The 15120-nt window shown below is 37.5% G+C and overlaps 1 protein-coding gene across 1 annotated transcript in view; it reads left to right on the forward strand.

The window, feature by feature from the left end:
• The window catches only part of cacna1fa (calcium channel, voltage-dependent, L type, alpha 1F subunit a), a 48493-nt gene that overhangs the window by 6682 nt on the left and 26691 nt on the right, over positions 1-15120 (forward strand). The window contains exons 6-18 of the mRNA XM_073819096.1: positions 4414-4556; positions 5748-5813; positions 5907-5973; positions 6066-6092; positions 6198-6358; positions 6451-6676; positions 6827-7034; positions 9037-9157; positions 10575-10647; positions 10750-10813; positions 13288-13345; positions 13917-14016; positions 14108-14237. Of these exons, the coding sequence (XP_073675197.1) occupies positions 4414-4556; positions 5748-5813; positions 5907-5973; positions 6066-6092; positions 6198-6358; positions 6451-6676; positions 6827-7034; positions 9037-9157; positions 10575-10647; positions 10750-10813; positions 13288-13345; positions 13917-14016; positions 14108-14237 (1444 nt within the window). The remainder of the gene's footprint in view (positions 1-4413; positions 4557-5747; positions 5814-5906; positions 5974-6065; positions 6093-6197; positions 6359-6450; positions 6677-6826; positions 7035-9036; positions 9158-10574; positions 10648-10749; positions 10814-13287; positions 13346-13916; positions 14017-14107; positions 14238-15120) is intronic.

Here is a 15120-nt window from a genome sequence, read left to right on the forward strand (position 1 = left end):
TACAGTCCCTTGCAAAAGTATTCATTTTCAGTAAAACATTCATTCTTTCATGTTTTATGTTGCTGCCTTATGTTAAACTGTTTTAAATTACCTTTTTTCACATCAATCTACACTCCATGCATCATAATGACAAAGCAAAAACAGAATTGTCACAGCTTTATAAATTTATATTAAAAAAAACTGCAATAAGTACATTGCATAAGTATTCATAACTCAGTACTTAGCTGAAACACCTTTACAGCTTTAAGTCTTTTTGGGTATGATGCAACAAGTTTGGCACATCAACATTTGGCAATTATCTGCCATTCTTCTCTTCACCTCTTGGGCTCTGTCAGCTTGGATGGGGTCTGGCAGACATTTTCAGGTTTCTCCAGAAATGTTTGATTGGGTTCATGCCCAGGCTCTGGCTTGGCCACTCAGTTGTCTATACTGTCCTCCAAAGGTAAAGTGCAGTAACTACGGCAACACTGAAACTGAGAAAAATGCCTTTAACATTTTTACGCCAGCTAGTCAAACACTAGCACTAACACTAGCTGGCACTCTTGTTTCTCTGAAACACTCTCGTTTCTCTGGAACAAAATTGAACCAGGAGACTTTGCCACAAGACAAAACAGTTGTCACAAAGTCCATTTTTATCCTTAACTCAATTTTGACCAAATGTGTAGTTACCGCGCTTTGCCTTTGGAGGGCAGTATAAGCCACTCTTGCTGTGTGCTTAGGGTCATTGTCCTGTTGGAAGATAAACCTTCTGCCCAGTCTGAGGTTCTGAATGCTCTGGACTGGGTTTTCTTTAAGGCTTTCTCAATATTTTGGTGCACTGAGCTTTTCTTCTACTCTGATGAGCCCCTCAGTCCCTGCCGCTGAAAAACAGCCCCACAGTATGAGGCTGCTACCACCACACTTTACTTTTGGGGTGGTACTCTGCAGGTGATGAGGTGATAGAGGCTCATCAGACCACATAATCTTGTTTCTCACAGTCTGAAGGTCCTTTGATGCTTCTTTTGCAAATTCCAAGTGTGTTTTCATGTGTCTTCATTAAGGAGATGATTTAGTCTTGCCACACCGCCATAAAGCCCAGATCGGTGGAGTGTTGCAGTGATGTTTGTCCTTCTGTAAGTTTCTCCCATCTGCATATATGATCCTGGAGCTCAACTAGAGTGACCATCAGGTTCTTTGTCGCCACTCTAGCCAAGGCCCTTCTCCATCAATTGTTCAGTTTGTCCAGGAGGCCAGATCTAGGAAGAGTCGTGGTTGTTTCAAACTTCTTCCATTAAGGGTAACGGAGACTGCATGCTTCTGTGAACTGTCAATGCATCAGAATTTTTTCTGAACACTTCCCCAGATGTGAGGCTTGATGCAATCCTGTCTCTGTGTGTGTGTGTTTTTTTTTTTAACCTTTAGGGCTTGGTTTTTGCTCTGATATGCATTTTCAGCTGTTAGACCATGTGTGCCTTTCCAGATTATACCCATTCAATAGAATTTGCCACAGGTTAACATTGCTCCAAGTGCAGTAACATCTACATTTCAGATAAGGGTATGAATACTTATGCAATAGAATCATTTAAGTTTTTTATTTTTAATACATTTTCAAAGATGTTAAAAACCTGTTTTTTGCTTTGCCATTATGGTGTATGGAGTGTTGATTGATGTGGGGGAAAAATATGTATTTGTAATCATTTTAGGATAAAGTTATAGTGTTTTTGATTTATGCTATTAGCCTTTTTAATTACTTTTTGATATTTCTATTTTATAATTCTGATTTTTCATTCCAGTTTTTAGTTTTAGCTAACAATAACAACACTACATAGATTTACTTACTAACCTTGACTGTTTATAGTTATCCCACTAAAAAATCACTTGACGGCATACTGTACAGTCGTGGCCAAAAGTTTTGAGAATGACACAAACATTAGTTTTCACAAAGTTTGCTGCTAAACTGCTTTTAGATCTTTGTTTCAGTTGTTTCTGTGATGTACTGAAATATAATTACAAGCAATTCATACGTTTCAAAGGCTTTTATCGACAATTACATGACATTTATGCAAAGAGTCAGTATTTGCAGTGTTGGCCCTTCTTTTTCAGGACCTCTGCAATTCGACTGGGCATGCTCTCAATCAACTTCTGGGCCAAATCCTGACTGATAGCAACCCATTCTTTCATAATCACTTCTTGGAGTTTGTCAGAATTAGTGGGTTTTTGTTTGTCCACCCGCCTCTTGAGGATTGACCACAAGTTCTCAATGGGATTAAGATCTGGGGCGTTTCCAGGCCATGGACCCAAAATTTCAATGTTTTGGTCCTCGAGCCACTTAGTTATCACTTTTGCCTTATGGCACGGTGCTCCATCGTGCTGGAAAATGCATTGTTCTTCACCAAACTGTTGTTGGATTGTTGGAAGAAGTTGCTGTTGGAGGGTGTTTTGGTACCATTCTTTATTCATGGCTGTGTTTTTGGGCAAAATTGTGAGTGAGCCCACTCCCTTGGATGAGAAGCAACCCCACACATGAATGGTCTCAGGATGCTTTACTGTTGGCATGACACAGGACTGATGGTAGCGCTCACCTTTTCTTCTCCGGACAAGCCTTTTTCCAGATGCCCCAAACAATCGGAAAGAGGCTTCATCGGAGAATATGACTTTGCCCTAGTCCTCAGCAGTCCATTCGTCATACTTTTTGCAGAAGATCAATCTGTCCCTGATGTTTTTTTTTGGAGAGAAGTGGCTTCTTTGCTGCCCTTCTTGACACCAGACCATCTTCCAAAAGTCTTGGCCTCACTGTGCGTGCAGATGCGCTCACACCTGCCTGCTGCCATTCCTGAGCAAGCTCTGCACTGGTGGCACTCCGATCCCGCAGCTGAATCCTCTTTAGGAGACGATCCTGGCGCTTGCTGGACTTTCTTGGACGCCCTGAAGCCTTCTTAACAAGAATTGAACCTCTTTCCTTGAAGTTCTTGATGATCCTATAAATTGTTGATTTAGGTGCAATCTTAGTAGCCACAATATCCTTGCCTGTGTAGCCATTTTTATGCAACGCAATGATGGCTGCACGCGTTTCTTTGCAGGTCACCATGGTTAACAATGGAAGAACAATGATTTCAAGCATCACCCTCCTTTTAACATGTCAAGTCTGCCATTCTAACCCAATCAGCCTGACATAATGATCTCCAGCCTTGTGCTGGTCAACATTCTCACCTGAGTTAACAAGACGATTACTGAAATGATCTCAGCAGCTCCTTTAATGACAGCAATGAAATGCAGTGGAAAGTTTTTTTCGGGATTAAGTTAATTTTCATGGCAAAGAAGGACTATGCAATTCATCTGATCACTCTTCATAACATTCTGGAGTATATGCAAATTGCTATTATAAAAACTTAAGCAGCAACTTTTCCAATTTCCAATATTTATGTAATTCTCAAAACTTTTGGCCACGACTGTATATGCAGCTTTTTATTTATTTTTTCTTTCTCTGAAATGCAACGTTTCTCTCAGATGAATGATTCCATCGGGTTTGAGCTGCCTTGGATTTATTTTGTGTCTCTGGTCATTTTTGGATCTTTCTTCGTCCTCAATCTTGTGTTGGGTGTGTTGAGCGGGTAAGTGACTCCAACCCTGATCACTTAAGCCTTTTAACTCATATGTATGTCTTAATAATAGTCTACTGTAGTATGGTAAATAGTTTTTAATGTATCCACCTTATTTTTCCTGTGAGCGGGTGTGGCCATTTGTAAATGTAATGTATCTGGCTTCTGGTCTCATCCGCTTCCAGTTGTTTTTAGTTGTACAAATTACATTGTACAAATGTAATGTATTATCTTAATTATGAACACAATGGTTTGTATTGCAAACAGTTTTACCATTTACCGCACTTCATTATTCAGCCGTGGCCTAATGGTTAGAGAGTCGGACTTGTAACCCAAAGGTTGCGGGTTCGAGTCTCAGGTCCGGCAGGGATTGTAGGTGGGGAGAGTGAATAACCATCACTCTCTTCACCCTCAATACCACGACTGAGGTGAGTCCCTTGAGCAAGGCACCGTACCGCAGCTATGGCTGCTCACTGCTCCGGGTGTGTGTTCACGGTGTGTGTGTGTGTGTTCACTACTGTGTGTGTGCACTTGGATGGGTTAAATGCAGAGCACAAATTCCTAGTATGGGTCACCATACTTGGCCTCACTTCACCTCCTTTCATTTCCTTTCTTCTCGTTATTTCCCTACTGTGGCTTATGAACCGGAAGTCTAACACATTACCAGAAAACAGCTTACTTCCGCATTGAAAAATAAGGTGGATACTAATGATAAAAAATAAAAGCTCTGCCCTCTATTGCATATGTAAATATATAAGGCATAAGTGTAAGGCAGACTTGTGATGAGATGACATTTGTTGTTTAAACTGTAATGTGTGTCTCTTTCACATCTCAGTGAGTTCTCTAAAGAGAGAGAGAAGGCCGTGTGTCGCGGTGAGCTGCAGAAGGCCCAGGAGAAACAGCAGATGGAGGAGGACATGATCGGCTACATGGACTGGCTCATTGAAGCAGAGGACATGGATGAAGATGGAAATAAACGTAATACATGCTTTATTTAGTAGACTGATGCTTTCATATTATAATCACACTATAAATGCAGACAGCGAGCAGTGCATAAATTACAAATAAACACTTTTACCCATTGAAAATGACAGAATGCAACATGATTGATGATTAATTGCTTAATTAAAGTACTTATTAAAGAAATAATATTATGCCTCTTTTAAAAGATGTAATATAAGTCTCAGGTGTCCCCAGAATGTGTCTGAACAGTTTCAGCTCAAAATACCCCACATACCATTTATTATATAATTTTGAAAATGCCTATTTTGAGAGGAAGCAGAAACAAGCTGTTTTTCTCTTTGAATGCAAATGGCTGTGCCTTTACAGCTCATAACTCAGATACTCTACCAAATAACATCTGTTTGGTTTAGATTATCATGTCTATCATGCTGAAATCATGCATTTTCAAGCCATATTAGTTTAAACTTCTGATATATGGTTTTCGAGCGCACACAACTGAAGCATACGCACAGAAAGAGCTAAGTTCTCTTTCATGTCTTATTGTGCTTAAACTGTCAAATACACACACGTTTATGTTAAAAACACACAAGTTACAAAAACAGTGGGTTATGTCTGTGAAGAAATTGCATGTTTATTTTAGATTTGTGTGGCAGCAGCGTAATATACAGTAAATAAATCAATAAATCCACTGCTCTCTTGTCTCCTCTGAGGCTGGGACTCTAAATAGTGTTCTGTGCTCATCTGTGCAGCCAACGACAGAACAGTTAGCATGCTTTGCTCTAAGTTTTGCCATGACTTTAGAAATGGCACACTGTTGTCACTTGTGAAAACACCATGCTGTGGGTGGAAACATGCAGATTAAGGGGAGGTAAATTTATAATAAGGTCCTTTTTCTACATCACATGGGGAATGAAATCTGAGTGGCTAATTTTTTGACAAGCTTGCAGAGAAAGGCTTGCTAAAACAAAGTTACTGGGTTGTCCCTTTTCACATTTTCTGAGTTAGAAGATGCCCCGGGGACCCGTTTATACCACTTAAACATGAAAAAAGTCAGATTTTCGTGATATGTCACCAATAAACTTTGTGTTTAAAAACAGTCATGAAAGTGGACTCCCTTTAAGTACACTTAAAATAAGTTTTTTTTTTTTCAATCAGTGAAGAACATTTTGTTTGTACATTTTGATTTTTTTGTTGTGTAAATGGCAGGTGCTGTGGTGGCTAAGAAAAAGATGATGAAGAAATATGGCTGGTACAAACACAGTGAAGATGGAGGTACTGAGCACAGTTTTACTCAGATTTTTAAATGTATTGCATATTAAACTACAGAGCTACATAACATAATATGTAACAATTTTTTTTATACAGAATCGGATTCAGACTCTGAGTTTGAAGCATTCCTGGATGACGACAACGGCTGCTGTGCATCTATACAGTAAGTATAACAATTTAAATTGCTGTTCCCATTTATCATAAAGTATTAAACACTAGAACTTTGATTCATCTAAATTCTCTCATTTTCCTTAGGGCACGACTGATGGCTATAAGTTTCTGGTAGGTGTTTATTTGCTGAGTAATGTTTACCAGAACCCCAACATTTCTTCTCTTTATTTCTGACATATTTTACCACTAATATTTATTTGTTCTTCTCTTTCTCAGTGAGCAGCTGTACCACTTGAATGTGGTCATCAGGAAGAACTGCCGTGTGGCTGTCAAATCCACCAATTTCTATTGGCTGGTGCTGCTGCTGGTGTTCCTCAACACAGCTGCCAGTGCCTCTGAACACTACGGCCAACCCAAGTGGCTCACCGACATACAGGGTGTGTGTGAGAGAGAAATAAAGTATTGCCAGAGTTTGACTTTAATGACATGAACTGACCCTGTCTTAAATTCGGAATCTTTAATGTCCCAGAACGAGCAAATAAGATCCTTCTGGCTCTGTTTACGCTGGAGATGCTGATGAAGATCTACAGCTTTGGCTTTCAGATCTACTTCATGGCGCTCTTCAACCGTTTCGATTGTTTCGTGGTGTGTGGTGGGATCCTAGAGACGGTGCTGGTGGAGATGGACGTGATCCCACCCATCGGGATCTCTGTGCTGCGCTGCGTCCGTCTGCTCCGTATCTTCAAAGTCACAAGGTGATTTAGCTCATAAGTGTTTCCAGCTCTTTGAGATTGGCTGTATCTTTTGAAATGAAATTAACATGTCTCAGTGTAGTTTTTGTTTCATGTACAGTACATGCATGTTTCTAAACCGATAATGCTGAGTTTGTTGACGTCTCTCTTTAGACACTGGGCTGCCCTGTCGGATCTGGTGAGCTCTTTGCTGAACTCTATGAAGGCCATTTGCTCTCTGCTGCTGCTGCTCTTCCTCTTCCTCATCATCTTCGCTCTCCTGGGCATGCAACTTTTTGGTGGAAAGTTCAACTTTGATGAGACTCAAATGAAAAGAAGCACCTTCGACTCTTTTCCGTCTGCCCTACTCACTTGTTTCCAGGTAAATTTCCTCCTATCATGCAATCATTTTTTAACAGTGTTTTTCTAAATGACATAGGTAACTTCTCATATAAACTCCTAAAAGCTGTGGGAAAAATGTATCCCTTTGTGAAAAAGAATTACACTTTAGCATACTTATATACAGTGTTGGGGGTAACGCATTACAAGTAACTCAAGTTACGTAATCAAATTACAGTGAGGAAAAAAATAATTTGATCCCCTGCTGATTTTTGTACGTTTGCTACAATAACAAAGAAATTATCAGTCTATAATTTTAATGGTAGGTTTATTTTAATAGCGAGAGACAGAATAACAACGAAAAATGCATTTCAAAAAAGTTATAAATTAATTAGCATTTTAATGAGTGAATAAAAGTATTTGATCCCCTATCAATCAGCAAGATTTCTGGCTCCCAGGTGTCTTTTATACAGGTAACGAGCTGAGATTAGGAGCACTCTCTGAAGCTGGCTGCACACTAGATGTTTCTAAGGCCGATTTTAAGCCCAATTCGCACCCCCTAAATGATCGAGGGGTGTGGCCCGATTCGAGGTTTGTCGCAAATGATTTTTTGTCCAAAAAATCCTCTATTGTGTGGTGTCATTACAATTATTTAACTGCTCCCGATCAAGATGGAGCGTCCTTGAACTCAAATCGTAAATATCAAACATGTTTGATATTTAGGAATTTTGATCGGGCTGCCTCTGACGTGATACCCGTTGAAAGCGAGCAAGCGTCACTTACCAGATGTTGCATGCTTCTATAGCTGAAACATGACAGCCACAAAAATGCCACGAAAGCAGAATACTTCCCCCATATTCTTCTTCATACTTTGTTTTTCACAGTGAAACAGAACGCACCCCAGAACCACCTGACAACGTCCATTATGTTCCATTTGTTTTCCTTCTATAGTCACGTTTGATCTCACTGTGAAATCGGTCCTCAAGTCAACAAGTGTGTGGTCTCGCGGTCTGGTCGAATCGTCTAGTGTGCTCGTTCAGAGGATTATAAGGCTAAAAATCTGTAGAAATTGTCTTCATGTCTGTGGTCTCCCATGGTTTTAAAATCGGTTAAGATTTGAAAATCGTCTAGTGTGCAGCCAGCTTGAGGAAATCAATCAGATTCCAAACTCTCCACCTTGGCCAAAACCAAAGAGCTGTCCAAGGATGTCAGGGACAAGATTGTAGACCTACACAAGGCTGGAATAGGATACAAGATCATCGCCAAGCAGCTTGATGAGAAGGTGACAACAGTTGGTGCCATTATTCGCATATGGAAGAAACACAAAATAACTGTCAATATCCCTTTGTCTGGGGCTCTATGCAAGATCTCACCTCGTGGAGTTTCAATGATCATGAGAACTGAGAGGAATCAGCCCAGAACTACACGGGAGGATCTTGCTGTTGATCTCAAGGCAGCTGGGACCATAGTCACCAAGAAAACAATTGGTAACACACTGAAATCCTGCAGTGCCAGCAAGGTCCCCCTGCTCAAGAAAGCACATGTACAGGCCCATCTGAAGTTTGCCAATGAACATCTGAATGATTCAGGGGAGAACTGGGTGAAAGTGTTGTGGTCAGATGAGACCAAAATCAAGCTCTTTGGCATCAACTCAACTCACTGTGTTTGGAGGAGGAGGAGTGCTGCCAATGATCCCAAGAACGCCTTCACTGTCAAACATGGAGGTGGAAACATTATGCTTTGGAGGTGTTTTTCTGCTAAGGGAACAGGACAATTGCACTGCAGCAAAGGGATGATGGACGGGGCCATGTACCGTCAAATCTTAATTTGTCTTTCAGGAAACAAGTGTCTTCTGTTGCTTCCAAAGGGCAGTAATGCATCATGTTTCCTTCTGGAGACACGCAAATTGTGTAGGAATTAGCTTTTGCGTCATTAAACCAAAATAATGATTCTTTTATTAGCAATAACTTTAATGATTATGATTTAGAAAACAGTAGTTTCTGTACAGAACTGTGAGATGTAAACTGAAGCTCTTTCTTTTGTAGATCCTAACAGGAGAGGACTGGAACTCTGTCATGTATGATGGCATCATGGCGTACGGTGGACCAGTATTTCCCAACATGATTGTCTCTGTCTACTTTGTCATTCTTTTCGTCTGTGGTAACTGTATCTTTTCTGTGTAAAATATGTATAAAATACATGCAATCAATAAGCTTCATATTTTCGTTTCTATTAAAGGGATAGTTCACCCAAAAATGAAAATTTGATGTTTATCTGCTTACCCCCAGGGCATCCAAGATGTAGGTGACTTTGTTTCCTCAGAAAAACACAAACGAAGATTTTTAATGAAAACCGGTGCAGTCTTCCAGCCTTATCATAGACGTGGTTGGGCACCAAACCTTTAAAAGTAAACAAAAACATGCACAGACAAATCCAAATAACACTCTGCGGCTCGTGATGATACATTGATGTCTTAAGACACGAAACGATCGGTTTTTGCGAGAAACTGAACAGTATTTATATCATTTTTTACCTTTGATACACAGACACGTCCATCTGTCATGAGCACGAGTTTGGCATCAGTCACGTCACATGTGCACGCGCTTCTGGCGTAGAATACGCAAACGCCGTAAGGGGAAATCAGTGAAAAGTCCCGGATGAGTTTGCGCAAGCAAACGTAATCTTTTAGCTTTAAATCGGTTTAAACAACCAGGATACGCGCAAGTAATTACCATTTTGAATAGCCGCTATACCCACAATCTCTGTGCACTGTGGAAACAATGAGTGTCGTATACACGCGACAGATCGCTTCCGGTGTTTGCGTATTCTACGCCAGAAGCGCGTGCACATGTGACGTGACTGATGCCAAACTCGTGCTCATGACAGATGGACGTGGCTGTGTATCAAAGGTAAAAAATTATATAAATACTGTTCAGTTTCTCACAAAAAACGATCGTTTCGTGTCTTAGGACATCAGTGTATCATCACGAGCCGCAGGGTGTAATTTGGATTTGTCTGTGCATGTTTTTGTTTACTTTTAAAGGTTTGGTGCCCATCCACGTCTATGATAAGGCTGGCAGACTGCACCGGTTTTCATTAAAAATCTTCGTTTGTGTTTTTCTGAGGAAACAAAGTCACCTACATCTTGGATGCATTGGGGGTAAGCAGATAAACATCAAATTTTCATTTTTGAAAATTTTCATCAAAAATTCTGTCAATAATTACCCAACATCATGCCGTTCCAAACCAGTAAGACCTTCGTTCATCTTCAGAACACAAATTAAAATATTTTTGATGAAATCCAAAAGCTTTCTGACCCTTCATAGACAGCAAGGGGGTTTTTTTGAGCGCAAAAAGCATTCTTGTCAAATTCTTGTATTCTTTGTAAAATTACGGTTGAACCACTATTGTCACATGAACTATTGTAACAATGTTTTAACAGGTCTTAACAGGTTTGGAACGACATGAGGATGAGTAATTAATGGCAGAATTTTCATTTTTGGTTAAACGATCCCTTTAAGCTTTCCATATGGTTGTTCTTGTATCTGGAATTTTGTTTCTGGCCCTTGACTTTGTCATCCAGACATCTTGCTGAATGTCTTCTTGGCTATCGCTGTGGACAACTTAGCCGGAGATGGTGGCAAAAAGAAAAAAGAGTAGGGAATACACACACATAGGACAGTAGCCAAATGTGCACATCATTGTTACTATCCTGCACTCACAGGTAAAGAGCTCAATCTGTTTGTTCTGTTTTGAAGAGAGAAAAAAGAAGATGAGGAAGAATGGGAGGATGATGAAGAACGAGAAGAAGATGAAGCTGGTGTAAGAACCCTGCTCTTTCTTTCTCTCTGCACATTTAAATGAATAGTTAACCGAAAAATTAAAATGTACTCGCCCCTCAGGTCATGCCAGATGTACACTGCCAATCAAATGTTTGGGATCAGTAATATTTGTAATGTTTTACAACTCTATCTATTTGATTAAAAATACTAATTTTGCGAAATATTATTGCAATTTAAAATAAGAGTTTCATATTTTAATATACTTTAAATAGCTATTCAAGCTATTCAGAGCTAATCAAAAAATTTGGGGTCAGTAATTTTTTTTTTAAATTAATTTTATTCAGCAAGGATGTGTTAAATGGATAAAAAAAATGACAGTAAAGACGTATTATTAGAAAAGATTTCTATTTTGAATAAATGCTGTTCTTTTTTACTTTTTTATTCATCAAAGAAAATGTAACACTGAAGACTGGAGTAATGTTGCTGAAAATTCAGTGCTGCATCACAGAAATAAATTATATTTTATTATTTTTAGTATATCAAGTATATTAAAATTGGAAACAAATATTAGAAATTCCACTAATATTTCACAATATTATTTTTTTTCCCCTGTATTTTTGATCAAATAAACACAGCCTTGATAAGCATAAGAGACTAAAAACATTAAAAACCTTATATCACTTCACCAATGAATCTTCTGCAAAAAATGCTTTTCTTAATTAAATCTTTTGTTTTGTTTCCAACCAAAATATCTAAAAATTCTTAAATCAAGAAGGATTTTCTAGACAAGTAAAAATTATTGTCATGTTTTCAGAAAAAATAAGTTAAAATTAAGTGAGTTTTAGCTTGAAACAAACAAAACAATCTGCCAATGGCGTAAGATAAATAATCTAGTTTTCATCTTGAAATAAGATTATTAGGTTTACCCCATTGGCAGAATTTTTTGCTTAAATTAAATTTTAACTTCTTTTTTCTGAAAACAAGACAATAATGTTCTAATCCTTCTTGATTTAAGAATTTTTGGATATTTTGGCTAGAAACAAGACAAAAAAATCTAAGTAAGAAAAGCATTTTTTGCAGTGAGTGAATGGGTGCCGTCAGAACGAGAGTCCAAACAGCTAATAAAAACATCACAGTAATCACGCACTCATCTTTTTTCCACACAACTATGTGGATTGCTTGTGGATTATTATGATGTTTCTATCAGATGTTTGGACTCTCATTCTGACGGCACCCATTCACTGCAGAGGATCCATTGGTGAGCGAGCGATGTAATGCTACATTTCTCCAAATCTGTTCTGATGAAGAAACAAGCTCATCTACATCTTGGATGACCTGAGAGAGAGTACAATTTCAGCAAACTTTCATTTTTGGGTGAACTATTCCTTTCGACATTTAAATGTCATGTTTTTCAGAGAATAACAGAAACTTTAGCAGGAAATAAAGTGAAGCAGGATTTGATGATTGGTTAATATTAATGTTTTTTCAGTGGAAAAGTAAAAGTTATCACATTTTTATGCATGAAAAATTATGGTGTAATATAACATGCACTGATTAATCATGCATTATATGATCAAACACCTTTATTAAACAATTTCCATTTGACTAAGGATTTATCTGTTGAGAATAATTTATTTCAGTTATCCACTTACAGGTCCTTCTCAAAAAATTAGCATATTGTGATAAAGTTCATTATTTTCTGTAATGTACTGATAAACATTAGACTTTCATGTATTTTAGATTCATTACACACAACTGAAGTAGTTCAAGCCTTTTATTGTTTTAATATTGATGATTTTGGCATACAGCTCATGAAAACCCAAAATTCCTATCTCAAAAAATTAGCACATCATGAAAAGGTTCTCTAAACGAGCTATTAACCTAATCATCTGAATCAACTAATTAACTCTAAACACCTGCAAAAGATTCCTGAGGCTTTTAAAAACTCCTAGCCTTGTTCATTACTCAAAACCGCAATCATGGGTAAGACTGCCGACCTGACTGCTGTCCAGAAGGCCATCATTGACACCCTCAAGCAAGAGGGTAAGACACAGAAAGAAATTTCTGAACGAATAGGCTGTTCCCAGAGTGCTGTATCAAGGCACCTCAGTCGGAAGTCTGTGGGAAGGAAAAAGTGTGGCAGAAAACAGTCATTTCTGCAAAAGGATTCCCGACCAAGTATTGAGTGCATAACTGAACATAATTATTTGAAGGTTGACTTTTTTTGTATTAAAAACACTTTTCTGTTATTGGTCGGATGAAATATGCAAATTTTTTGAGATAGGAATTTTGGGTTTTCATGAGCTGTATGCCAAAATCATCAATATTAAAACAATAAAAGGCTTGAACTACTTCAGTTGTGTGTAATGAATCTAAAATACATGAAAGTCTAATGTTTATCAGTACATTACAGAAAACAATGAACTTTATCACAATATGCTAATTTTTTGAGAAGGACCTGTATACTTCTATGAGCATATTATTCTTTATTTTTTTTCTTGTTCCTAATTTTAGAATGAAATGGACGACTGGGAAGAGAACGAAGAGTTGAGAGCAATTGAAGGGCTTGAGGGTAAATTCTGTCCAGTCAAACTCTTTATATTCACATTCATTGTACATTATAATTTGTTATTTTTTTACTAGTGGGTGCAGGACACTATAGTTTAGTTATGTAAATAAGGAAAGCAAAATAAAGTAAACTGTGACATAATATACCCAAAAATTCCTCATTCAGTGGACTACCAGTAAAATTTGTCAAAAAATTTGGGACCTGATCATGTTTTGCTTAAGTGTTTTGTCCTTAATTGCTAATGCAACCGACTGAACAAAATTAAGCATTGATTGGTAAATTGATATTATCTAATTTTGTCTTTAAATGTAACTGCTGACAGCTATTAATCCTAGTTCATCACATACCTTTCTATCCTTTCTATCAAAGTAATCTGACATTATCAAGATGAATTTGTTCTGACACATTTTAACTCTGAGTTCTTGTCATATTTTATTACCATTTTCTAAACTATAGCAAACAAACTGTGATAATGTGAGAAATGTTAAAGGTGTCTGATTAAATTTTGGTTTGACTTTATATGTGAATTTATTTAATGACAATTTTTTTTTTTTAATCTTCTTATTTTCTAAAGGTATAGGCACTCCCATGAAAGTCGATAGTTTTCAACCCAAAGAGAAAATCGTACCCATTCCTGATGGAAGTTCCTTTTTCATCCTTGGAAAAAAAAACTGGTATGTTAAAAAAAAGTACAATTTATGGTGGTTAATAATGATAATTTGTCTTATCTCTGACCTGAAATTGACCATGCTAATATTCACTTAGTCTCAGAGTTGCCTGCCACAACCTCATCCATCATCATTACTTCACCAACATCATCCTCGTCTTCATCATATTTAGTAGTTTTTCATTGGCTGCTGAAGACCCAATCAAAACTCATTCTGTCAGAAATGTTGTAAGTTCATGCACCTCTAGAATAGAGGACTAGATCAGAGCACTTGAGGACCAGTCTGTGTGCAGATCTTTAAGTATTCCCATTGATAAAAAATGAACAGAAAGAGAACAAAATTATTTTTTATATATACCTTTACAATTCTGAAAAACTGTGGTCAGGCACACTAACTGGCCCTGCAAAAATAGCATTTGATGGTTTTGAAACAATGATAGATGTTGTGTCCCTGCTGGATGGCTTTTCTCAAGAGGACTGATTCTCACACTCCATCCCTTATGCCCCATAGAGATTAGTCTTAGATGTAAAGCAAATCTCTAGATTAAAAAAAGGCTAAAACCAGATATGTGGGTGAATCCCATGAAGACTTTAATATTTCACCCCAAAGTCAATTATATTTTACATTAAGAAAATGAAAATGTTTTTTTATATATATATTTATGTACGCACAGATGTATTATTTACTACTTTAATGCAAAATCATATCAACTATAAGTAATTTATTCACTTTTATAACTATATATATATATATATATATATATTTTTTTTTTTTTTTTTTTACTTTACAAAAAAAAATTTGAATTACAATTTAAATAATATGTATTTTCACCGTAATGGTCCTAAAATATTTTTTTTCCCTCTGCAAAATATTTTATTTTTTGGGGTGAAGTATGACCTGAAATCATGAGATTGACCAGGTGCCAAAATGTGACCCTGGACCACAAAACCAGTCTTAAGTAGCATGGGTATATTTGGCATACAGCCAATAATACATTGTATACGTCAAAATTATACATTTTTCTTTTATGCCAAAAATCATTAGGATATTAAATAAAGGTCTAAAGGTCATGTTCCGTGAAGATATTTTGTAAGTTTGCTACCATAAATA

This window comes from Garra rufa, chromosome 15 (genome assembly GCF_049309525.1).
Source record: "Garra rufa chromosome 15, GarRuf1.0, whole genome shotgun sequence".
In the NCBI taxonomy this organism is placed as follows: Eukaryota; Metazoa; Chordata; class Actinopteri; order Cypriniformes; family Cyprinidae; genus Garra; species Garra rufa.